The 26,125-nt window shown below is 34.6% G+C and overlaps 3 protein-coding genes, 1 non-coding gene and 1 pseudogene across 8 annotated transcripts in view; 3 read left to right on the forward strand and 2 right to left on the reverse strand.

Annotated features, from left to right (window-relative positions):
- Positions 1 to 5,162, forward strand: part of LOC119638068 (dihydropyrimidinase) — a 41,652-nt gene extending 36,490 nt beyond the window's left edge. The window contains exons 2-9 of one of the 3 annotated variants that reach the window (XM_038034668.1): positions 1,788 to 1,853; positions 1,937 to 2,031; positions 2,093 to 2,283; positions 2,351 to 2,625; positions 2,694 to 2,840; positions 3,662 to 3,885; positions 4,043 to 4,752; positions 4,823 to 5,162. In XM_038034668.1, coding sequence (XP_037890596.1) covers positions 1,806 to 1,853; positions 1,937 to 2,031; positions 2,093 to 2,283; positions 2,351 to 2,625; positions 2,694 to 2,840; positions 3,662 to 3,885; positions 4,043 to 4,752; positions 4,823 to 4,902 — 1,770 coding nt within the window. In that variant the 5' untranslated portion in view covers positions 1,788 to 1,805 and the 3' untranslated portion in view covers positions 4,903 to 5,162. Of the gene's footprint in view, positions 1 to 1,787; positions 1,854 to 1,936; positions 2,032 to 2,092; positions 2,284 to 2,350; positions 2,626 to 2,693; positions 2,841 to 3,162; positions 3,406 to 3,661; positions 3,886 to 4,042; positions 4,753 to 4,822 lie in introns of those variants that run through there. The other 2 variants (XM_038034667.1, XM_038034669.1) reach the window with 2 other exon arrangements.
- Positions 5,163 to 9,256: 4,094 nt separating this feature from the next.
- Positions 9,257 to 9,914, reverse strand: LOC119638097 (annotated as a pseudogene).
- A 2,743-nt stretch (positions 9,915 to 12,657) lies between these two features.
- LOC119638112 (acyl-protein thioesterase 1-like) lies at positions 12,658 to 18,727 on the reverse strand. Of its 3 annotated transcripts, none has more exons than XM_038034740.1 (2): positions 18,651 to 18,727; positions 12,658 to 13,380 (listed from the first exon to the last, which is right to left on the reverse strand). In XM_038034740.1, the coding sequence occupies exon 2, from the start codon at positions 13,361 to 13,363 to the stop codon at positions 12,710 to 12,712; it is 654 nt and encodes a 217-aa protein (XP_037890668.1). In that variant the 5' UTR covers positions 13,364 to 13,380; positions 18,651 to 18,727; the 3' UTR covers positions 12,658 to 12,709. The 3 variants fall into 3 exon arrangements, with proteins under 3 accessions (XP_037890668.1, XP_037890669.1, XP_037890667.1); XM_038034741.1 differs by lacking the exon at positions 18,651 to 18,727 and adding an exon at positions 13,982 to 15,481; XM_038034739.1 differs by lacking the exon at positions 18,651 to 18,727 and adding an exon at positions 18,393 to 18,638 and having other exon boundaries at positions 12,659 to 13,380.
- Positions 17,430 to 17,550, forward strand: LOC119638164. The gene has a single exon (XR_005247388.1). It is a non-coding gene; the product is annotated as a U5 spliceosomal RNA (small nuclear RNA).
- Positions 18,728 to 23,045: 4,318 nt separating the features above from the next.
- Positions 23,046 to 26,114, forward strand: LOC119638154 (tetratricopeptide repeat protein 30 homolog). The gene is made up of 9 exons (XM_038034815.1): positions 23,046 to 23,168; positions 23,243 to 23,421; positions 23,498 to 23,856; positions 24,398 to 24,565; positions 24,625 to 24,896; positions 24,963 to 25,159; positions 25,247 to 25,457; positions 25,533 to 25,914; positions 25,967 to 26,114. Exons 1-9 carry the CDS (start codon positions 23,109 to 23,111, stop codon positions 26,098 to 26,100), a joined length of 1,962 nt encoding a protein of 653 aa, XP_037890743.1. The 5' UTR covers positions 23,046 to 23,108; the 3' UTR covers positions 26,101 to 26,114.
- Positions 26,115 to 26,125: the final 11 nt, after the last annotated feature.

Genomic DNA, 26,125 nt, shown 5'->3' on the forward strand with positions numbered 1-26,125 from the left:
TTCACGAGCATATCTGGGCACTTAAGCGAGATTTAGAATCTTTCGCTCTTGACACGCGAATTATAGAGCGGCTTTCAGTGGCTGAGAGGAATACTTCTATCATCTCTTTAAAAAGCCCTTCAAGAGCATATCTGGGCACTTAGGCGAGATTTATAATCTTTCGCTCTTGACACAGGAATTGTACAGTGACTTTCGGCTGCTAGGAATACTTTTGGCATCTTTTTAAGCAGCGCTTTACGACCATATCTGACGAATTGTAGAGTGGTCTTCAGCGGTTGGCAGGAATACTTCTGCCATCTCTTTAAAAAGGTCCTTATTGCCTGTTCATGATTGCTATTTTTTTTCTGCAGCCCATCTTTCATCATCCGCTGCCAATTCTTCATTCATCATTACATTCTTTGCGCGCCATAAGCAGGCGCCCTGTTTGCTACTATTGAAAGGCGAAAATAGGGTGTTTTAAATTCCAAGTTATAGAAGCATTTCGAAAATTTTGTAAAAAACAACTTAAATTTGCACAACACTTTAATTAGCAACTTCGTAGATATCTGATATTCGAGACGAATATTTATCACAAGTATTTATTGTATTTAATGCAAGTGGTCTGTGACTAAAATGAATTATTATAAATGCATTCTTATTAATAATAATGACTTTGAAACTTATGGACGGTACGATTACGTTATTAGACTGCCTTTAATCTGGCGTGATTTTTGAAATCTCATATGCAAATGCAAAGCAATTGAATATAAATTAAGGCGCCCAATAAAGCTAAATATTTACAAAGATCTCCAAAAATTTATATTAATACGAGATTAAGAAAAATTTTTTGACAATATCAATATATAAAGAATTGACCCAAATTCGATCAAAATTTTTCAACTTTACCAACTTGATAAGGCGGCATGCTATTACTCAGCTACTTTTATTAAGGGGTTCTGAGAATTGTAAGTTTTTCTATGATCATATGAAGACTTTACAAATAAACCATTATATGAGGACTGACCGTAAAAATAGTCGGATGCAATAAATTTCCAAAAAGTTCATCCTTAAGCTAAAGCATGCTAGCATGCCAAAATGTATACCAAAATATTTTAAAAATTGCTGCCGGCATAGATGAATAGTTAAGCAATCCCATACATGGATTCAATTTACTTCAGTTATTTGCGGGAGGTGTGTGGTTGTAGCAATAGTGAATACTTGCTCGATAAAGCATTCGCATGAGTAGCCGAGTAGATAAGAATCGGACTACCGAACAAGTCGATGTTCGCGTTACGGTTTAACGATTGTGCACTCAACCACTAGACTACGGCCGCTTCCCTATTGCTTTCTCTTAGTTCACCTCTTTCCGGACGACACCGCCCTAGATGAGTAGAAAACATCCACTGAATGCTTGGCTATATAATAAAAAAAAAAAAATGAAGCAATATGACTTGCTGATGGAGTATATATCTTCCACTTCTTATTTCACCGCGTCTTGTTGACCATTACCCTGTTGCACGTATTGGGTAAATCCCCTCATTGTCATATGAACACATAGGAGAAATATAGATTGACCACAAAAGTACATCGACGAATATCAGACGGACGGATAAGCCTGAATTGGTTCGGAAAATTATTCGCTTGTTACGGTATAATAAAAGATGAGCCTTCTATATGTTACAGGCATGAGGACAAACTTAATACATTCGATGCTTAAATCGTAATATATTTTAGCTTCAATTACATGTGCTTAACATTAAAATTATTTATATTTGATTTAAATAGATTTGTCTTATCTTTTATTACAGTTTAAATTGCTTTAAACTATGTCCACCAGTCCGAAACCAGTCAAAAAAGTCCCCATTCATTTACAGGTACAGTAGATTTTTACTTTTTCGAATAGCAAATATATATTTGAATCATCTTCTCTATCTATCGTCTTCTTTTAACGGTATAGAGCGCTCAGAACCGTGTCTATATAAAGAATGGTCAAATTGTAAATCATGATAAAACATTTATGGCCGATGTTTACATCGAAGATGGCACTATCAAGTAAGTACATTTATATTAAGAATGAATTGCTTAAATCGTTCTCATTTTTCTATATACATAGATTTGTTGGTTCCGCTTCGGAAATTGTCGTGCCGGGTGGTGTACGCGTTATCGATGCTACCGGGAAACTAATAATACCGGGTGGTATTGATCCTCATACACATTTTCAATTACGTTTTGGTAATGCGGTCTCGGTCGATGACTTTTATCATGGTACTAAAGCGGCAATTGCTGGCGGTACCACCACAATTAGTAAGTTATTTACTGTTATATTATCCTTTCACTCTAAAAGCCTTAACGATGCAATTATCTCTTGTAGTTGACTTTGTTTTACCTAATAAAGGTGAATCATTGGTCGAAGCTTATGATAAATGGCGTGAGTGGGCCGATCCGAAAGTATGTTGTGATTATGCTCTGCATGTAGGTATTACCTGGTGGTCGAATTCGGTATCACAAGAAATGAAAATCATGTGTGACGAACTTGGTGTGAATTCTTTCAAAATGTTTATGGCCTATAAAGGTCTTTATCAGCTTAATGATTCTGAACTATTGGATGTGTTTGAACGTATTAGAGCACTGGGAGCTATCGCTCAGGTAATTACAAATATAAACTCGATTGTTTCATGAGAGGCTATTAATTGATTTTATTATCATTCATTTAGATTCATGCTGAGAATGGTGATGTTATTGCGAAAAATGTTAGTAAACTTCTGGCAGCTAATATTACGGGTCCAGAAGGTCATGAACTTTCCCGACCCGAAGAAGTTGAGGCGGAAGCTGTAAATCGTGCCTGCATTCTGGCCCATCAGGTAAAATTATTAAAAATTTCAAATAATAGATAAAAGGTGAACTATGGGGTTTTTTTTGCTAAGCAGTACTTATACCATTTTGCCTATGTATTGGTTATTACATTCTGTAAATAGAAGTGTTTAGTTTTTTTTATTTATTTATTTATTTTTGTTTTCCATTTTTCATTTATTTATTTATTTATTTATTCTTTTTTTTTTTTGTTTTATTTACCCAAACACTGTAAATACACTTGTACCCACACACTGAATGAACACTGAAATAAAATACTTTATACGAATATATTTGAAAAAATATATGTATGAAAAATACGTTTTATGAAAGATGGATTGTCCATTGTATGTGGTGCATGTAATGAGCAAATCGGCTGGCGATGAAATTGCTCGAGCTCGTACCCGATATAATAAACGAGGTATTTATGGTGAAACTTTGGCAGCTGCACTGGGCACCGATGGTTCCCATTATGGTCACACATGTTTTCAGCATGCAGCCGCACATGTACTCAGTCCACCCTTACGTCCTGATCCGACAACACCAGAATATTTAACGAAATTATTAGCGAAGTAAGCAAACTGAATAAGAAAACTTCACTTAGATATGATGATGTCGTTACTAACTAACTCTATATGTTATATGGTTTGAAGGAAACTCAATCAATCATTTTCGTGTTCTTTGCTTGCATAACCTTATTTTCTTAATTTCTTTTTTTTGTATTTTTTTTTTATTTTGTTTTATACATTTGCTTACTAACTTAACTTATTAACAATTTGTTCGTTTCTGTCGCTGTGTCTCATGTTGCTTCAATTAACTTCCCCATCTTCAGATGAAATCACCTCTTTATGTAACTCGTGTCACTTCCAAGTTATCAGCTGAAATTATGGGCCGTGCAAGGCGGAGCGGTTATTGTGTGTTTGGTGAAACCTTGGTTAGTTCGTTGGGTCGCGCTATGAGTGGCTTACAAAAACAATATCATTTGTATTGTATCACAAGTCCACCCATACGTGAATCTGCCGAAACGCCAAGGCAGCTAATGAAGTCGTTGGCTTAGTAAGTACTTTGTCTATGTTTTCTTTTCATTTAATTACATTGCATGGACTTTGTGTTGAATTTTTTTTCCGCCATGAAATTAATAAATATGTATGTATATACGGAGAGAAGAGCTAATATTGTCTCACTTCTTACTTCTTTCTTCTAATTCCCTTAGCGATGATCTTCAGACTACGGGCAGCGATAATTGCACTTTTAATAAAGAGCAAAAGGAATTGGGTAAAGGGAACTTTACAAAAATACCGAATGGTGTGAACGGTGTTGAAGATCGTATGTCGATTGTGTGGGAGAAAGGCGTACACGCTGGCCTTTTAGATCCATGCCGTTTCGTAGCGGTTACCAGTACCAATGCCGCTAAGATCTTTAATCTTTACCCTCAGAAGGGTTGCATTGCAGTCGGTTCCGATGCCGACGTTGTCATTTGGAATCCTCATGCTACACGCACTATTTCCAAAGATACTCATCATCATAATTGCGATTTTAATATCTTTGAAGGCATGGTATGTCACGGCGTCCCGGAACTTGTTTTGGTTCGTGGTCGCATTTGTGTAGAAAATGATAGTATTCGTGTGGCTGAAGGATTTGGGCGTTTTCTTAATACGCCAGTACGTCCACCTTATGTCTACGATGTGCTTGAGGGCAAAATTCCAGCGGAAATCCAAGCAGAACGTAATGGTGCCGAGGAACAATTGAATGGGAATATGAAAAAAATGAATTTATCTGCTCTGCAAATTGAAATACCGCAACAAGAAGGGGGCATTTTTCCAGGAAAGGTGCCAGGTGGCGATTTCATGACAATAACGCCTACGCAGAAAGGCCACGTGGAAGGTTCACGGAACATGCAAGAGTCAACCTTTTCCGTTAGCGGTAACTAAATAACAATTACATTACTTTATAGACATTCCATGATCATATGGATTATTTTTATGCGTTTTAGAGGAACTTGATAAGTCGTGTGCTCGTTCATGCATACGTGTCAGAAATCCACCTGGTGGTAAATCAACCGGATTCTGGTAAAAAAGGATCAAAAAACTCTCACAACCATTTCGCACAACGTGATCGATGAATTTTCGAATTATCGTCACTCAAAGAAGCTCACACTGGCCTATATGACCAATTAGATGACAATATTGGTATCATTTATAATTAGGCTTGCGCGCATGTCTATTGATTAGGAACATTTGAAAATCAATCGATTTGTCTTCATCTTCTTTTTTTTATACACACAAACACCATACACACCGTACATTATATTACTTATATATATATAGACGATAGTTATTTAATAGATATTTGCTATTTACCAAAATTTTTTTAAAAAACGAAAAAACAACAACAACAACAACAGCATATGATACGTGTTCAGATATAAATAAATTGTTAAGAAACGCGAATAAATTGCATCTTGTTATATTTTTATTTTTATATAATTTATAGTAAAATATTAATGATATTTTCTCATGTCTCGTTTTACTTGATTCATAAATTAATATACAAATCTCTTAATTAAATAATGAATTATTTATTGCAAGTGTCTTCATCGAATGGTGATTTTTGTGCTTTATACAAAATGAATTTGTTTTTCTATTAGTGCTTCAGTTTTACAAACATTCTCTTATATACTTATATACATATATTCAATATTTTTTTTTTTTTTTTTTTTTTTTTGTCATCAAAAATATAATTTATATTTAAATGATATATATTCATTTATATATATATATATATATATATATATATATATATTTATTTATTTACACATTATTGTCTACAAAAACAATAAAAGTTTCGTACATACGCATGATACACGTGTGCGAGCCAGTACGTACGAAGAAATAATAAAATTCAAACCAAATATTAAAAAAAAAAAAAAAAAAATTATATTTATTTTAATCGCTTTATTCGCCATTTAAGAAATATGGATGTTAATTTCCCATTCCCAATTCATCTCAACTAGTTCGTTCGCGACACCTTTGAGTTGTACGGTTAACCCTGATGGCATAAACACATAATAATGTAAAACAGCCAAGGGCAACCGCAGGTCCGTTGCTTTTTGAATGTTAAATAATTCAATTTACTCGCATCTTGACACAAATGGCGCGTATCTGTCTTCATGACCTGCTCTGCCGTGAAACTATCAAATATGAAATGTGTTTAATTATTTTTTTTTTTGATTCCTTAGGCCATAAATTGAACGACTTAAAGAGAAGGAAAATTGATAAAGAATGCATTTTTAATAATAATTGGACTTTGTTCCGGCCTCATTCGTGCTATTAGCATGAGAATCTGCACAAAGTGATGAAAAACGTGTCCACGCTTGATGTACAATATTAACATGAGTTATAATCAACACAGCTGAGGTTGAGGCCAGCAACCAACGGATAATGCCCGAATTAATATCTGAGGAATAACTTTTTATGTAGAGAAAAAACCTTTACTCTTCTGAGCACATATTGAGCCACTGTTGTCTGCGTGTAGCAACCATAAAAAAAAAACATTGCCAACGGTAAAGCATACATGTTTATACCCTACAAGACTTGCGGTGAAAGTTAGGTTTGTGCAAATGTAAGCAACACCCCGAAGGATTTGAGATAGAGAGAGAGGAAATGACTTTGAAACGATCAAGGCATGTCTGCCCATCTGTCTGCCTCTGTTTTTTTCTGTTCAGTCCGCAATTTTCGAGATATTTTGTTGAATTTGGTATACCGACATGTTTTGGCCTAAGGATGACAGCTATTGAAAGGCTTGGATCGACCCCTTCCCATTAAAACGCCGTATTGTGAAAAGGGTATAAATGAATAACTGCAGGGTGCTGTAGGGTATTTAATGGTGAGCCGTGACCCGCTATAGCGTTTTTACTTGTTATTATTGTTATCATAATTTATTTAGACCAATGGAAGGCTAAGAAAGTAGCATGGATATTAGCAATCAAGACTATCGGCTCTTCTTCTTTTAAAAGGTAAACTAATTGGTTTAAGAAAAGTAGACATATTAGTGCTTAAGTTTGTGCGGACGTATGTAACATATATCTGATATGTGTCCATAGATTCTTTTATTCAACCTACAAATCGCAATTTTTGACACTTTTGGTACATGGAACGGGTACTTCCCATATAAAGTCTTTTTTTTAAAAAGGTATTGTACGAAAAAATTTCCAATTTTCTAAATGTCTAGACAAAAATTGCTGAATAATACGTATTTCGGCGAGTTAAATTCATGTGACAAATTGTGATCAGCGTATATTAAGCTAATACGGATATGGAAAATCACTTTCTGAATGGATTTAAGTTTGTCTGCTTGTTCGTCCATGTGACGCCTGCTCACGAATTTTAATGCTTAAAGTACAGTTTAAAGGACACAAATTTTCAAAATATTTTTATTGGTATACTCTAGCCCTGAGAAAATATATTGCGTGTTTTATAACTACTCCCTACATACCCCAAAAAATGTGGATATAAAAAAATTTGATATTTGTAATATTTTTCGACACAAATCTATAAATGCTAAATTGTTGTGAAAAATTTGAATCGGATGGATCTATTGTTTTCCTCGCCTGATCGAAAGCAGGCCTCTATGGCAAAGAGATGAACGATATCTGGCATAAAAGTTAATTGCATCAGCTTTGGATTGCATAGATCTATTTTTCGATAAGATAAACCTTTATACGGAAACAAGGTATTTTCTTTAGTACTTTGCGAAAAAAAGGGACGAAGGTCAACAAATTCTTTGACAGGAAAATAAAATTTGCTCTCATGCTTCCATAAAAACGAAGCCTTTCACACGAAATAACGGAATCACTTTTGACTTTTGTGAAGAGAATGAATCAAGAGTAGCACTAGACGCTGCTCTGTAGGGTATTTAATAATCGCACTTGGACGACTATAATGTTTCTCCACTAGAAGAGACTCCGTATAGTTACTAATGGTAAGGTGCGAAAAGTTGGCCACAGAACTTAAGTTCTTTTTGAATGTTTATCACAATTCCCGGCCGCTGTTGTAATGATACTAACCGGTTTTTTCGAAAGTAATCGGCTAACTTGTCAACATGACTAAAACATCGCTATTTTCATCAGCAAATTGATTTTTAATCCGCTACTCAATGTCCCTCTGAAGTGGCAACTCTTAAAGTTTTTTGTGTATAAGCATAAGTGACTTCTCAATCAATCTATTAGAAATAAATTTTTGCGTACAAGAGCACCATACATTGAGTGTGATGTATATTGAGAGCCTTAAAGATCTTAAAGTGTATAAAGGTGTTATAGTCTCTTCCTATTCGGATGCCATTTGAAGGCAATCTGTTCTTAAGTATCTGTGCCCATAATTATGAAAGTCGTCTAAGCTAAAATTAAAAAAAAAAAGAGTTTATCAGTTATTTCACGCTACATTATTTTAAATTAAATTAATTCAATGTAATTTTTACGATATCGTCACAACAAACATGCAAACATGCAGTAATAGGGAAGAGAAATTCCATCTTAGACAAAGTCACGAATTACATTTGCAAAGTGCCGATTCAGCCGGGAATTGCGTTGAGGAGGATCAGAAAAAAGCCAAAGAGCAGCCTGAGAAATATAATGACTTCCCGTTTGATTGATTTTAAGAAGTCGTACTGAGAAGAAAGCCTAAAATCATGCAAATGGGTCAGTTTATTGGTTCTAATAAAAATCATAGTGTTTTACTGCTTTAGGTCATAGGATATTCATTTAATTTTGAAAAATGGTCTAAGTCAATTCAAGAAAAACATTTTTATATGAAATTCATATAAAATTTGATATTCATAATAAATTCCGATTAATCAAGACAAATAAAGTCCTAAATTAAAATATCGCATAATGGAAAAATAATTTTTTGAATTATTCAAATGTAATTCATTAAATATCCCGAAACAAGAACAACGAAACAATATATGACTTAGACAACTTTCATAATTATGAGCACAAGTATGGGCTTTATGAGCATTCTTAAGGATCTAACAGATATTCCTCTTCACTTTTAGCATCCAGAATAGGTGGCAGTCATAACAGGTACAAATCTCTCATGTCTCTTCTTACCGTATACACATATATATGCTGATGTAACATGTCCCGACTACGTTTAGAACGACATTTGGTACCAATCTCTTTGATTCACGCCTCTTCGTACAAGAGTCCATTATTCAGAAACCTCACGATCGCAAAAAAGATAATTGGGTTTGTTGAGTTTCAGCCTCGATCTCCCTACTTTAAAATATATTGATTTAGAAATGGCTCAAGGCAGATATATGAACTTTTAGAAGCTTTTCAAATCAAGTTCATTGATTGCTTTTTCTCTTTAAATGTTTCCTTCCTTTGTTATTCATTTCGCACGTATTACAAATTCAATTCAATTAATGATTATTGCATCCATTCGATGACGACATGTTTAATGGCATTCATTACTGCATCCGATCCGGTGTGTAATAGTCCGCAATAAGTCTTGAAAACAACGTTTTTCATAAATGAAAGCAAAATGCAAGCTGTTAGCTGAGCGGATTCATAACAGACTATCGGATCAAGACCACCATGAATTTGAAAAATCGGTACATTATCACTATTGAGTTTGGCTTCGGGAAATTGCTGATGTAATGGCAACCAAGACGAAGGGGTTACAATACCGGCGAAGGGTCTTGTGTATGTTTAACCCGAATACAAAGACAGTGCACCGCCCTGTGAGAAACCGCCCAATACAATACGTGTCGATGGTATCCCATGTTTGATCTCCTTATTAACCATGGCATGTATAGTTTTTGTTTAGACTTTTTTCATCTTCCGTTCCTGATATATCCAGTCTTTTGAAATCGAACCAGGATGGCACACGAAAACCACCATTTTTTGCAACGGGCTGAGAAGGTGCGTTAGGACAAACGATTTTCATATTTGGTAGTTGTATGCATTCGAATGCACTACTCCAACCGTGGTCACTATCGCCGAGACCATGGAGAAAAATGAGCGTTGACGTGTGATTGGATATTGGTTCAATTGCAAATTCAACTTCAACTGGTGGATTGGACATATTTGTATATTTTCTTAAAGGAATTTTTTCGTTTTTTTTATATACCTCTAGATGAGTAAGGTACGAATATCGCTTGCCGCGGAAAACGTAATAAATAAACTTAGTCGCAACCAAATGCTTTGCGAATGCAAATGAAAAACATAAAAATAAAAACAAATCAAAACAAAAATAAAAAATTCATGCTTAACTGTCAAATTGTCAAGATAACATTTCAAAGAAACAAATGCAAAAACCCTACACATAGCACATAGCGTAGATGACACTTGAATTCATGCCTAGTAAACGCAAATTATCAAATCTGATCCAAACCTTATTGGCAGGAATAGTAATTAAGAGTAAAGCATATTGCAGATAGGCACATATGAAAGAGGAACTGTTGTGTAAAAAATACACGTTTGGTGTATGAAAATACTAAGAGTTCTATTAAAAGGAATAGACATTGCTAGCTATATGTTTTTTCCACCTCTGTGTGTTTCGTAGGAAGTGAAGCGGGTAGCCCAGCTACGGATATTGCTTTGCTTTTCGATGTTGTTTAAGTGGTTCACTGAATTGGATTGACTTTTAGGACATGATTTATATGCTAATTGAGGATCTTTACGTTTTTCCTTTTAATTTTTTTTGCTTTCTTTGTCATACTTTACTTCTTTCTTATTCGACTAATTTGTCTTCTTTTCCTTTTGTTTGAATGTAGCTGTCGGCATTTTTTGAAACTTCTTTATTAAAACATGGCAAGGTATTAATGTTTACTTATTAAATTTATTAAAAAAAATAAAAATAAAAAAAAACAACAAGTAAGAAAATTATATTGGGTCGTAACCGAATCGGACTCATCACCGTTTTGCTAAAAAAGACGAAGAGGAAAGGGACTACATTTTCATGGTCTATAATATGGAAAATAAAAGGTTTTGTCGCACAACCATATGGGCGTTATAGGTATGTCCTTGAAAAAAGTTTAAGGCACTTACAAATTCTTTTGCAAATTTGTAGACGATATCTTCATTTTCGCTAACGAGAGAATGCACCACAAATACTGCACAGTTGCGCAGACAGATATATGGACAGACGGACATGTTGAGGTGACTTTCAAATTTGAAATTGACCAAGATTATATTTACTTTATAGGGTTTTTGAAGCTTGAAGGGTTTATGAACGAGCGACTTGAAAATGGAGGCATAAGGTACTGTGGAAAAAACTATTGATAGAAGTTTGTTCCAAGGGTGGGCAGTATGGTGAAAAAAGGACGAGCTGCGATAGTTTGTTGTGTGGTGTGCAGATAATTGCAGAATGGCTGGGCATGTGGGCTGAGAAAAGTGTGTAATCCTGCTAAAGAAATTTAACTGTTCAACAAATCTCTTTTACCTCCTTAGGAGGCCTGCCAAGAATGGGCCTGCACATGAGCATAACATAGAAAAAAAAGTTTCGGACATATAACACGCTTTGAATGTGATATAATATATAATAATAATATAATTGGCATGCAAATATGCCAAAGCTAATCTTCATCTTTAGAAGGCGTTGCTACTTATTTTACAATGCAGCGAATCATTTGTTGCTGACTCGCTAAACATTTAAGAAGAGAGAACAAGGCAGAGTTGCATTCATTCAAGGCTAATTAAAGGCTGCGCTACAGGTGACGAAAACAAAGAATAGAGTTTTCTCTGGCTTCACATTAGGAACGCCTCTTTGGGAACTTCCCGTTGGAGGAAGTCGCAACAAAACACGCGAGATGACTACGCTCAACTTTGCGGCTATACGTTGCTGCCTAAAAACATAAAGCTATTAAAATACCCTCAGTATTAACCGTGGAAGTGTGGAAATACTTGTACTCACAATATTATTCACCAATATGGCAGCTAGTGATTAGAAATCCCTTTCCTTAGCGACGTGATTCCGTTTGCGGTGGACTAAGTGAATCGTTATTTGCTTTAGTAAGGCATCAAAGTTTGTTAGGGCACTGGCGCAAACAGGCAATCACTTTAACTTGTGGTAATATTCCTCATTCCTTTTGTCTTCTCAAAGTACGAAGAAATTAATTGATTAGGTTAAGTGATTAGGTGATTCTAAAATTTATATAATTTTTTTCAAAGAAATTTTTCTCCTGAGTTCGTTCGCTAATTGTTTTTTCTGTCCCTGCAATGATATCGATCAATTTGTAGTGAAATTGAATACCTCACCAATATGTTGGGAATATTTCAAATCTTCATAAAATGTTGCAAATTGTATCAATTCTTTCAAGTGTTAAGAATTGGTATTAGAATCGTTTTTTATAAAGTTGCATTCAGCAATCATTTGCTGAACTACAAAAGAAGAACAAGACTCTTAAGAGGTGTAATCGTCTCATGTCTACGAGAACAACGTGAATCGCATAAAAGTTTGTTAAGACGACTTAAGGGAACGATCTAAAAACTAAGCGAAAGTAGTCCGATTCTCCTGCAAATATGTTCACCATAAAGCTAAACGTGCGAGTGCCTGTCGATAAGAGACATTGATTTAAAATCTGCCATATATATTTTCTACCGCTAAGGTTCACGGAGTGACCTAAGACGATGCTTATCAAACATTTTCCTAAAGCGAATATTTCCATTAAAGTTGGAGTGGAAAGATATCTAGAGATGCAATCTAAGCGTAGTCCGTTAATAGAAAAACTGAGAATTACAACCTCAATGGAATGCAAGTAGTTTCTAGGACCTGTTAAAATATCAAAGTATAATTAATTATTTGATTTGTTTTTTAAGTTAAATCCGTAATTCTCTATTTATTTACTTGACTTTATAGAAATACAATTAAATTAATTATTATCTTAGGCATTTTTGGAGGAACGCTTTGACGTCATTCATTTCTTGATCGGAACCAGAATGCATAAGTCCATGATAGGTGTGGAAAGTGACATTTTCCATAAACGATTCTAGGATTTTGGCTGTTAGCTGACCATAATTATAACGGACCACTGGATCAATATCGCCATGGGCTTGGAAAATCGGTATTGTGTTGCTATTGCGTTTCGCATTCGGGAATTTCTGATGTACCGGCAACCATGTGGACAAACCTATTATACCAGCCAATGGCTTTGTATAAGTTAAAGCTGCATATAAAGCCAATGCACCGCCTTGTGAGAAACCACCCAACACAATACGTGTTGATGGTACACCTTTACCGATCTCGTTATCAACTAACTCGTGTATAGTACTCGTTGCTGCTAGGAGGCTTTCCTCGTTCTCTGTTCCAGACATATCCAGTTGTTTTATGTCGAACCAGGACGGCATGCGGAAACCATTATTTAATGTAACCGGTTGAATAGGTGCATTAGGGCAAATAATTTTCATATCTGGTAGTTTTACACGTCCAAGCATCTCACACCAACCGTGTCCCGAATCTCCGAGACCATGCATAAAAATTAGGCTTGACGTGTTATTAACCGTCGTCCCTGTAGTTATTGCTGAATTGGACATATTTCTACCCAATATTCCTAAGAGAAAAAAAGCTTTAATTTCTTTTGCCAGAATCTCTTGCAAACGGAGTAAGGATAATACGACTACAGGAGCCGAGTGTTGCTTTGTTTTCGATTGACTGATTGTTCGTAGGGATTTTTGCACTTGTTCTTCTTCTTCAACTTTCATTAGCTTTCAATAAAGTTCTTCGCCTTTTTTTCTGTTTGTAAGTAGTTGTCGCTAATTTTTTGAATTTATCGGCTTACATTTTTTAGATTTATTTAGAATTTGTCAAAACTTTTTTCATTTTCGTGAATTGTAATTTTTTACAATTACGACTGCCATGAAAGCTCGTTAAAAGAAAAACTAAAAATTTTTAAGCGAATATATCAAATAGATAAGAACAATATCAGACATCATTTCCGAAAGATCTTCACTGTTTAAACAAAGTCTTAAAGATTATTTTCAAAACATATCGGTATGATTTGACATTTTATATTAATATATTATTAATGTTTTTATTCGACAGAATATGGTATAAAATCCAAATGACTTTTCAACTTCTTAAATCCTTCGATTGAAACTGTAAAACCGACGATATTGCTAAAGGTCTTTCTCTAGCGACACTTGAAAACCCACCGTACTACTAATCCACACAAGTCATGCACTCGTCTCGACCAACTGTGCAGTCTTTTTTTTTTTTTGGAGAAAATTGAATTATCAATGAAGTTTTTTAGCACAGTGTTGTATTGGAAATATCCTACGTGTGTTAATAGCAATATATTAGATTGTTCGGAAGGTAATTTGTTTCTTGTTTTTTATGAAAATGAAAGACGGTTTTCTTATAGTACGTAAATATTTTATCATAGACTATCGATTTCGATAAATTTAATCATCCAGCCATGGGCCAGTTTGCATCAAATAATGCCTTTAATATGTTTTTTCAACAGCTTGAACTGGCCTTCGGAAACGTGGTGCGTCTTCAATGTCAAAAATTTCAAAATTCGTCATACACATCGGACAATTTCTTTCTTGCTTGAACAGCATTATTAATTTTTTTTGATATAAAAAAGGAAAATGTGCCTAAAGCGATGCATTTCACTTTCCACATATGAAAGGGCACTAATTAAAAATTACTGCATGGAATTAACCGAATTTTTTCACAAGCAAGTCGTACTATATCGTCTGTCGAAGTGTACGATCTACCGGAAGGTTCTGTCCGTTTCTATGATAACAATTTTCGACACGTAAGCACATCTTTATTTGGCGCACGTTCGACTCTTCATTTTTATCGTTTAATATGTACACACTGAGGCGGGAAATTAACTAAAACGAAGATGATTCGTGTTAGTATTAAAAGTGAGATGGGATCGTGTACGCAGGGCTACTCAAAAAGTTCAGTCACACCACTACATTTCGTACGAATTTCAACAAGGAAGAAAGGCTACAAAAGCAGGTAGAAATTTATTGAAAGTATTTGGTGAAAGTACAGTTTCTGATAGGGTATGCAGAAGATGATTCAAAAAATTTGAAACAAGTGATTTAGCTCTCTTTGATAAGCCACGTTTTGGGCAGAGACCTGTGATCGACGACGGTACTGTTAAGATCATGTTAGACCAAAATCGATTTTGACCACATCGGAGATTACGAAAAAGCTTGGATCAGCTCACCGTTTTGGAACAGGCTGCCGTTTTATTCTGGAAACAGGCAGAACTTTCCGGTAGAGCTAATATATAATGATAATGCGGCTCAAGTGTCAAGTGCTGTTATAAATGCAGATTAGTGCAAATAAATGTAAAGAAGAAAAAAGCAAATAAATAAGCAAAACAATAATAAAAATGAATTATTCTTGTCTAAGTATTTGTAAGGATGTCCCATAAGTTTTTTGTCCGCCACGCTGTGTATGACCTTGAGACGGTTATATTTGCAAAACATGGAGGCTTATCTATTGTTCCTTTATGGCATCGATTTCTGTCCTCGCACAACTCTTTCAAAGTATATTTCGTTGGTGACGAAGTCTCTTTTAAAATTTTTTTCTACCCTGTTCAGTAGGCGGCATGTTAATCCCCATTGCTTTAAGAAAGCTATATAGTGTGCGTGATATAGTAGATGCCACTAACATTTCCAGGACAGCGATACATAACCATTTAATCAAGATGGGATAGGTCATATATTGATCCCCCCTTACTCCCACCAAAAAAAAAAGGAATAAACTTATTGGACACCCCAATATATAAACTTAAGCCAGTAGGTACATAAAGCCACTTAAAAATCTGCCTTCACTATGAGAAAACAAGTAAGAACATTACAGTCGGAGAACGCAGACGATTACAAACCCTACACCACTTCACCTTGTAATAATACGCCAAAAAGTACCCCTTACTTTTATGCAAAGGTACAATTTTTATGAAAGCCCGCATATTGAAAAGTAAAATCTTCTGTCCAAATCAAAGTTTGCGTTTCATGACAGCGCCTATATATGTTCAAGTCCAAAAGAATTAGACCTACATGCTCCAAATTTGGTAAGGTAGATTTCTTTGTCACTTTACTATTGCGAGCTAATTTTCACCATGAAATATTGGAAATACGATCTTTGTCGCTCCAATTTTCGTAGGAGCGGTACAAAAAATTGCCCGCCGGTGCAAAATTTTTAGATATAGACATGGAATGGCGGAATGCTACTACTTAGTCACTTTCGCCTGAAATTGTGAGAATTGTGTTTTTTGTGTGGAAATTGCGACCTACACAAATTTACTTGCGTATTTGTAAAAATTTACATGGACAGACATCATTCGGATGGACGGACAGGCTTAGATCAATTCAGATTATGATTCTGAATAGATCGATATAATAAAAGATGGGTCTATCTTAAGCCCTTTTGGGTGTTACATACTACCGCATTAACCTAACATGTCCTGTACCACAAGTGCTCGAGAGTGTAAATATTGCACTTTTGATTCCAATGCACTGGATTGAGATGGCTAGTATGAAAGCCTGTAATTTTCTTATGTATGTATTATCAAACACAGGCTTGCCTCGCTTAACAGGGTAATTGTCAAGCACGGATTCGATACAACACGGCGCCAAAGTTGCGATAATTGTAACACACTTTAGATATAAAACCATTTCAAAAACCTGAATATAAATTTTTTTTCAACTGATCTTTATTTTATCGTTAATAAGAAAACTTTTAACCAACCTTAAAAAAACCAACAAATAAGAAAATTGTATTCTTTCGCGACAAAAGAGACAAAACAAAGTAAATGAATTAAGATTGAGTGTAGTGTATGTGTTGTGCTTTACAAGATTGAGTGTAGTGTATGTGTTGTGCTTTACAAGATTGAGTGTAGTGTATGTGTTGTGCTTTATGCATTTTATTATGCAAGCAAAAAACACGGAAAGCAAAAGATTTCACGATTTCTGCTATATAGGCGTGTGGGCGTGTCTTTTGATCGATCTGAGTTATTTTAAAATTTTTTTTCGCAATATTGTACCTGATATCTTCTTGTTCACTAAAGAGAAATGATCATCACCCTTACTAAACAGCTGAGCAATCGGACAGACGGACAGGCAAGCATGCTTAGGTGCCGTCCCGACTTGTAATTGATCAAGAATATATACATTTTATGGGCTTTTTGAAGCTTGCTTCTGCGCGTTACAAAAATTTTGAAAAAAATTAAATTTTGATGCTAAAATATGTGGATAGGCGTGGCCGATTTTCTTCATTCTTGTACAGGTATTACGGTATTGCCCATAGAATGTACTTTTAAATTTTTGCAAATTTTTCTCCTATAGTTTATGAGTAATAAGCAAAAAACGAATTGTTTATTCTATTCTCTGCTGATGTGGTTCTGTGAGCGTGTCCTTCGACCGTTTCGACCTATTTTCAATGCCAACATCACAACAGGTATGACGAACAGACGGATAATTAGGCAGATGAACATGTTTAAATCGATTTAGAATTTGATGCAGTTATACGCATTTACTATTATTTTAATTATTGTTTCATAAAATATTTCTATTGTTATAATTCTCATTCGGTTTATAAATTTTATGATATATAATGCAATGCTTCGGAGCTATACAATCACTCTGGCTTCTCTTCAGTTGTCGAATAAATCTTTCGCCTTTTACTAAAGATTTCCGTGGAGGGGAGCACTCTAATGAGTCTATAAGCAATTTTTTTCCGGGCTTGACCTTTTAGGTTGGGCCATATGAGATAAATGAGAATTATTTTTATATATTACATTTAGCGAAGCAAATAATTTGCTTGTGTTAGAAGTAGAAACTTTTTTTTATTTAAAACCCAAGGGTAAGAAGAGATTATTATTTATATATTCAAAACGAACGAGTGAAAGAAGAATTCAGGGAACCGAGCACATAATTTTTGTTAATTGCTATAGGTCAAGTTCTTATCCATCTTATCGCTCTGCGCTAATGTCTGTCGTAAACATTTGCATTATTCACAAGAATGAAAAAACATCCCTTACCAAAACCAAAAGAATTTGAAAATGATCAAAGGACGGGTGCGCTTGCCAACAAAAACTGTAAACGCTTTCCGTCTTTTTTGCTTGATACTAAGGCAACACCACACATCCATCACATATAAAATTTCTAGTTTTATTGTGAAAGTAAAATAAAGTCAGCCGCGACCAACCAATATTATAAGAGTGTGAAATTTAGTTCTTTTCCTTTTAATTTAGGATCACTACAATAGGAGGAATATAAAATTCCTTCATGAACGGATATATTATTATTAATTTCGCCAGAGAAATAAATTCTAAAAATTCTTAAAAACACTAGTATCTTTTATTAAAAACTCTACCGCACTTGAGATTCGAACCCGCGACCATTGACTTGCTAGTCGAGAAGGGATATAACTTTCTTACTTGTTACTATATATACTTCATCGTAATGTGGAATTTCATTTATTTTTAGTTTTTTTTTTATAAACTTTAAAAAACTTCCTTTTTCTGGTTTTTTCCTATAGCTTCGTTCGTTTTTCATTTATGTGTATATTTGGAATTAAATTTCATAATAAAATTTTTACCACAAAGTTTTCCACCTTTAGACAACACGGTATACATTGCAGTGATTTGCCCTATGTCAACATATTTTATAACACGTTTCCAATATAACACGGGTACATAATTTTTTGTTTATATCTAAGTTTAAATTATGTCATTCTATATTTAAATAAAACAATAAAAGAATTTCTTATAACACGGTTTCGATAAAAGACAGTGGAAATTAACCGTGTTAAGCGAGGGACGCCTATGTATGCTTCTCTGTTTATTTATTCAAGTACAAATACGATTGAATTATTATTTATTTTAGCAAATTTGTTTGCTTTGCATCCAGAATCGAAACTATCTGCACTCAAACGATTACTACTTGACTTTGAGTAAACGGTGGTGACCTAAGCGGCGGATCGAAACTTATCAGTTGAAATTCTTTTTAAGTTAGTGCGGTCGTATGTAACACACAAAAGGGCTTAAAATGCACCCATCTTTTGTTACACCGATCGATGTAGAATCATAATCAGAATTGATCTAAGACTCTCTGTCCGTTCGTCTATTTGATGTCTGTCCATGTATATTTTAGTTCAAGCAATTTTCGAGATATTTCGATGAAATTTGATCCAGTAACACCTTTTGACTCAAGGACGAACGCTATGGAAAACGGTTCAGATTGCTCCACTTTTTATAACGCCCTATTCAGAAAAGTCGTTATATGAAAGCAAATTGCAAATCTCAAAATTTCTCGACAAAGGTGGCTAAGTAGTACCATTTTGGCATTCTAAATTGGCTTGAAAACTTTAGATCGGCTGGGAAATTTTTTGAATCCCCTTATATAACGAAAACTAAAGTTCATACGGCGGAAAGGTGTAATTTTTAATTCTTCATTATGAAAATTATATCATAATAATAATTTAAGAAAAAAAATTTGCTGTACCAAATTTGGACAACCTCGGCCTATTTTTTGGATTCTACCCTAATAAGATGATCCTTTGTAGAGGAGAGAACTCAAAATTTTAATATGTGGTGATGAAAATTGACACATCATAGTAATTTCATACACAAAACCTAAGAATTATGTTAAAATATATGGTGTAGGGTATTTAAAGATCGGTCTTGCTTGACTATAATGTTCTTACTTGTTTTTTTCTTGAGTCGTATTATTTATTTATATTAATTTAAAAAAAAAAAAAATAATATATATATATATATATATATAAATATATAAATATGTATATACATACGTGTATATACGAATACATATAAATATTTGACAGTGTAATACACATTCATATTTTAACTATCAAATTATGTGAGTATTTCTTTGTCAAAGCACCTTTGTGTTGTATCATATATAGTTGTGCTTAAATGAAGTGTAGGAGACGTGCAGTAGTATTAGATCACTCGTTTATTGTACTGTACATATATATACTTTTATTTATTGTAATGTATAGTTTAGTATAATAAACTAGTGATCTAATAAGATTTTACGTCTCTTACAGTTCAGTTAGCGAATATAACTATATATGATACACCAGAAGGGTACTCTGGCAATGTCACTGAAAAGAAATACTCATATAACCTGAAATTTAAAATATGAATGTATATTACCCTCTCAAGTTGTTATATATATAATACATTATTTTGAGTGCTAGCTTCTAAAAACATATTGAATATGTATTTCGTAGAAAATACTTATACGTGTATGCAAAAGTAAAAGTTTATATTAATTCCTGTTGTGTTAAGTACTGTATTGCCTTTATAAATAAGGAGGTGTTGTGGCCTATGTGACATAGAACTCATCAAGTTTGTCAAGTGCGCATATCAATCTTACCTCATTCTGAAAATATTTCAAGTATAAGTTCGTTAAGCGTAGAATTCTGCTTATACTATAAATATATCTTAGCGGAAAGGATTTCCCAGAAGTTCGCAATTATGTTGAGATCGGGGCTAAGGGCTGGTCACTTCAGCAATGTTATATTGTGCGATTGAAAAAAATCTTTTATAAACCTTGCAATATGGATGGAAGCTTTGGTTTATTGAAATGTTCAATTATGACCACATAACTCTCGAGCGTAATCTATTAAATTGTTCTCTAACAAGTCAACATTTGCCACCACGGGTTAATTTTTGCTGAGTACTAAGGATATTTTTAACTTTCCTCGTGCTACAATGGCAGCTCATGCCATAACAGATGGGCTGCATTGCGCTTGCAGCACATTAGTCGAGGATGTCTTATATTCTTCCAATATTTACGGTGCCCATTAGCTCTATCCAAATTAAATTTTTTCTCATGACTATCGGATTCAAATTCTTCCTCTCAAAATTTGTATTTGCCGGCAAACACAATACAGGCATGTTTATGGTTCTATGTTAAGGGTGGCTTGGCAATTTTATTCTTATATTTAGGATCTATAGCGTTCTTAAAAAATTTGTGCAGACATTGTCTCGTTTTATTTAGGTCTTAATTTACTCTTTTTAGCCTGCAATTCATAATTTCATTAGTTGCTAAATGCCAAATACTTTCCCCTGTTCTCTGATCTATGGATGAAGTGCGCGTAATGTGACCATAACTACCGGAATCTTTTAGATAAGTGTGGACAGTATTGCCGCAGTTCCAATTTATCGCAACTGCTATCTTCCCAGTTTTCTTAGCAGCAAGTTGGATCCCTTCAAATTTTTTACCGCTCCTCAACCGAAAATTCATTTCCACGTAACATTGTTAACTAGCAGCAAAACTACGATCACAATAATTTATTTATATATTTATTTATTTGAATATGAAATTGAGCTAACTAAAAGCTTACACAAAAATTAAATTCGTTCTTAAAAATAAATCTTAACTAGTTATTACGAATAAACTCTTATAAAATATAGTAAAAAAAGGAACAAAACGTTATGGTCGGGCAAGGACAACGACTAGATACCCTGTAACACTTCGTCTAATGTAGTTCGGTAAGCATATTATTTTGTTTTTTAAAAGGAACAAAGAATTAGCTTTTTGCTCATTACTCCTAAACTATAGCGATGCTGTAACACTTGAACAAGGAAGAAATTGACCACTCATATCCAATATATAGTATAGAAATTCTTGGCGATTTTCAACTTTGGAAAGCATTTAAACATGTTCGTCTGCTCATCTGTCCATCTGTTTGTTGGCGCAACTTTGTAGAATTTGTGGTAATTATTCCCTCGTTAGCGAAAATAAAGATTTCATCTACGAATTTGCAAAGAAAATTTGGAAGTGACTTAAACTTTTCCATGAAAACGCCGACAACACCCACACAACTATGCGACAAAGATTTTTATTTTGAAAATAAGAAAAACCAGCCACACCCCCTCCACATTATAGAGGATGAAAATTTGGTCGTTTTAAATTTTTTTGTCTTTTCTAGGGTAAGGGTGATGGGTATAAAAAATACGGTCACGATCGAATATAATTTTCGTGTTTGTTTCTTTTAATTATGTCGTTTAAAATCTTTAAAGCATTAAAATCGTTTTCATTTGTGAAGTCTGCGAAATTTATATTACGTACATGCAAAAAGTTTATCGAATAGAATATGTCCTGATTTTAGAAGAGTGCAGGTTATAGTAGGAAGATTGCAAGAACAACATTAAACAAAGTAACAACATTATAGTCAGGCAATGTCTTACTCTTACATACGTTACACCATTTCACCTTTATTATAGCGATAAAGTGCCAAGAATTATCACTACTCGCCGTGTAAAAGCACAATTTTCATGGACGCCATTATATGGAAAAGGAATCAAGTCGTAAAGCGATTAGTTTTAAATTTAGCAAACTTAATGTTCTTGTCAAAGACATTATTAATATTATTATTCCTCCATTTTGCGTCATAAAGCACTAAAACGACGACTTCGGTGTCATGCAAAGGTTTACTTTTAAACACTTGGCGTCTACTTTTAAGCACGTGGTCCAAGCATGATACAGTTCATATCTATATCAAATTACTATCGTGCCCCAGCCTTTAAATGGAGCCTTTTATCATATAAAGACAATCTTTTCATAGAAACTGTTATAGGAGATAGAGTACAAAGAATAGATCTACATGATCTAAATTTGTCCAGTTTACTGTGATATCAAGTAACTAATTTGTACCAATTCTCACTGTGAAATATGGAAAATGAAATCGTCTTTCCATGTAAAGGCTGAGGAAAGATTATATATGAAAGGGATCGCAAAACATCGATCGATCCGATATAAATTTTTCACGTGAATACGATCTAATATAAATTTTTCCGAAATACGATTACCCAGGAGTATTTGTTGCAAAAATTTCAAAATTGATAGTTTTTTTTCATGTGTGTAAAAATGGGTCGAATACATTCCCAATAGGGTTCGCCAAGACACGTCAATGTAATAAATTTCAACTTAAAAATTGGCGACCTATAGGATGAACAAAAATACATTATGCGGACAAATGGGCGGACGTGCATAAATCGATTTAAAAAATTAATCTGAAACAACCGAGTCTATCTTAAGCCCTTTTTGTCATTACATACATTTGCACAAAATTCAATATACCATGTATCGCAAGCGATGTAGGACATAAAAAACGGTAAGAAAGTGTTTCCATGACACTTTTGTCATTACCATGGTAATTACTTTTTACCACACAATAAAGAAAACTTCTATTACATTTTCACTTTGTTTTGTCAGAGCATCAGCATCGTTAAACTAATTTGCGGTCGCATTAAAGAAACTTTTTTCAAAAATTGAATAAAAAATGCTACATCAGGGCATTATTTTACGTGAGGGGCAAGTGACAAAAACTATCTATAATTTGGTAAAACTGCTGAAACTGAATAACCCATTCACTCTCTGTACAATCGTTAAATGTTTTCAATGCATATTATATAGATTCGAGATAAACGTTACGAAGATGTTATTGAATGCATTGTCAATTTGGGAGAAGCAGCTAACACAAGAGCTGGTTTATCTACCTTGGCTTACTGTTACTATCATGCTCAAAAGTATGAAGAAGCTTCAACGTGTTATGAGCAATTGTGCACTTTAGTCCCGAAAGTTGCGAATTACAAGTAAGAAATATTATTCGAAGCAGTACATTATATATATATATATATACATACATGCAAAGTATTTGCCTTTTCGAAGATTTTACTACGCTCAGTCACTATACCAGGCCGGTATATTTGGTGATGCCTTAAAGGTTTTGAAACAAATCGCTGACAACGACGAGTTGAAAGAGCAATGTCTGCAACTGCAAAGTGCTATTCTGTATTCGAGTGAAGATTTTGCTGGGGCTCAAAGTGTCTTAAATCAACGTACCATAGGTACAGCTGATACGCTTAACGATGAAGGTTGTCTCTTGTATCAGGCCGATCAATACGATAGCGCAGTTCAGCGTTTCAATACTGCTCTGCAAGTGGGCGGTTTTAATCCCTTGATAGCCTATAATTTAGCTCTGTCTCATTTTCGTAAAAAGGAGAAAACCCAAGCGATCGACTATACGGGTAAGTGGTATTTTGAAACATGTGTCCTGAATGTCTTTTTACACGAGTTGAAGTTTTGAGAAAAACAAAATTAATGATTCGGTTAAGTTCTGTAGCGTATGCAATATTCTTGATTAGTTTATATTCCGTTCGAACTTAATCATGTCCGACAATTGTCTGCTACAGTTACGTGGTGTCTTGAAATATGTGCATCGTGAATCTCTTTTTACGCGAATTGAAGTTCAAAATTTCATGCGAGCTCATGCGAGTTTCATTCTGATTTTGATCGGTGGTTCAGTTAAAAGTGATGCCCATCCGATTCTTCGTACGTTTCTCTCTGCCAGCCGTCAAAGCTCTTCTAAAGTCTATGTATGGAATTTAGGTGGCGGCTATCTTACCGAAGTTCTATTTAATTTTCTTACTTATATCTCTTTAAATTAGTTCTTAGGTGGATGTTGTAATCGTAAGGAAATCGTGTAAAAAAGTTATTCATTTTCAATCTCAATTCGCATACATAAGATTGAAGTAAAATAAAATTAAAATCTATTAATTCTGCGTTTAGCTGATATTGTTGAGCGTGGCATACGAAATCATCCGGAATTGGGTATTGGTGCGCAAATCGATACAGACGGTAGTGCTCGTAGTGTCGGAAATCCCATAACCATGGCTCTATCCGGAATAACACAAGCTTTAAATTTAAAAGCTGCGATTGAATATTCCGAGAACAATGGTAACTTAACACCTCCCGCGAAAGGGTTGAAAGTTGAATAAAAATTTAATATTATACAGTGGAGGCAGCACGTGATGCTTTGCTTGACTTGCCGCCCAGAGCTGAAAGTGAATTGGATCCGGTTACATTACATAATATAGCTTTAACGGATCCCCAAGGGACTGTAGCTGGTCTTCGAAAATTAGCTTTTCTCTTGGAACTGGGCCCACCAGCGTGTCCTAGGGAAACTTTTGCTAATCTACTCCTAATATGCTGTAAGCATGAAATGTACGAAATGGCTGCCGATATCTTAGCTGAACATACAGCCTTGACTTATAAATATTTATCGCAAGTAATCAAAATGCTTTTTATACATTATCTTTATAGCTATATACCTATGTACTTTTTATTTTTGCAGTATCTTTATGAGTTATTGGATGCTTTAATAACAGCTCAGGCTTCTGCCGAATTGGCCGAGAAAAAATTAGGAGTATTAGCGTCGAGTTTAGCAGGAAAATTGCGCAGCTTGGCAGCCAAAGTTCAAGAAGTACGCAGTACTACCGATCAAAATGCTTTACGAAATGCTTTAAAAGATTATGAAAACGCTTTAGAATTGTAAATGATAATGATAATGATGATGAATGATTTGAAAAGAGGGAAAATTGTGAAATGTATTCTTTTTTTCCTTTTTTTAAATCTCAGATACTTACCTGTCGTTATGGCAAGAGCTTGGATTTCATGGCGAGATGATGATTTCGTGGGTGCCGAAAGGGAATTCCGCTCTAGCGCTGAGTTTTGTTCGGAAAATCCAATTTGGCGTTTAAATGCTGGTCATGTACTTTTCATGCAGGGCGATAAATACAAAGAGGCATCAGCTTTCTATGAACCCATTATTAGGCAGCATGGAGATGACGTAGGTTGAAAAAGCATATAACCCCATCTTAAAAGCATATAACCATTTAAATAATTCTATATTTCGACATAATAGATTATGTCAGTTTCGGCTGCGGTATTGGCGAATTTGTGTGTTTCTTACATCATGACTTTTCAGAATGAAGAAGCTGAGGAGTTAATGCGTCGCGTGGAGAAAGCCGAAGAGTTAAAGGGTAATATGGGTAAGCAATATCATCACTTGTGTATTGTAAATCTGGTAGTGGGCACACTTTACTGCGCTAAATCGAATTATGAATTCGGTTTATCACGCATCGCTCACGCTTTGGAAGGTGGTTCGGGAGCTCGTCTATATGCCGATACTTGGCTGCATGTGAAACGCTGCATCTTAAGTTTGCTCGCCGGCATGGCTAAGCAAAATGTCATCCTACCAAATCCAGCTATACAAGAAGTTATGAATTTTCTTAAATCATGCGAAGGTAATGGAGTATCTTTATTGAGGTTATGTTTATTAGATTTGCTTTTGTTTAGTCAATGGCCTTTTTACACCGGCTAATGTGTACAGTGCTTCGGAAGAAGCACCCGCTGAGCCTTTAACTATCGGTCTAGAAGCAAGAACATTGCGATTGCTTCTTATCAAATTAAGCGAATATGAAAACGAATGAAAACAATTTTAAGAAATGTATGAAA

Source organism: Glossina fuscipes, unplaced genomic scaffold (assembly GCF_014805625.2).
Source record: "Glossina fuscipes isolate IAEA_lab_2018 unplaced genomic scaffold, Yale_Gfus_2 73, whole genome shotgun sequence".
Lineage (NCBI taxonomy): Eukaryota > Metazoa > Arthropoda > Insecta > Diptera > Glossinidae > Glossina > Glossina fuscipes.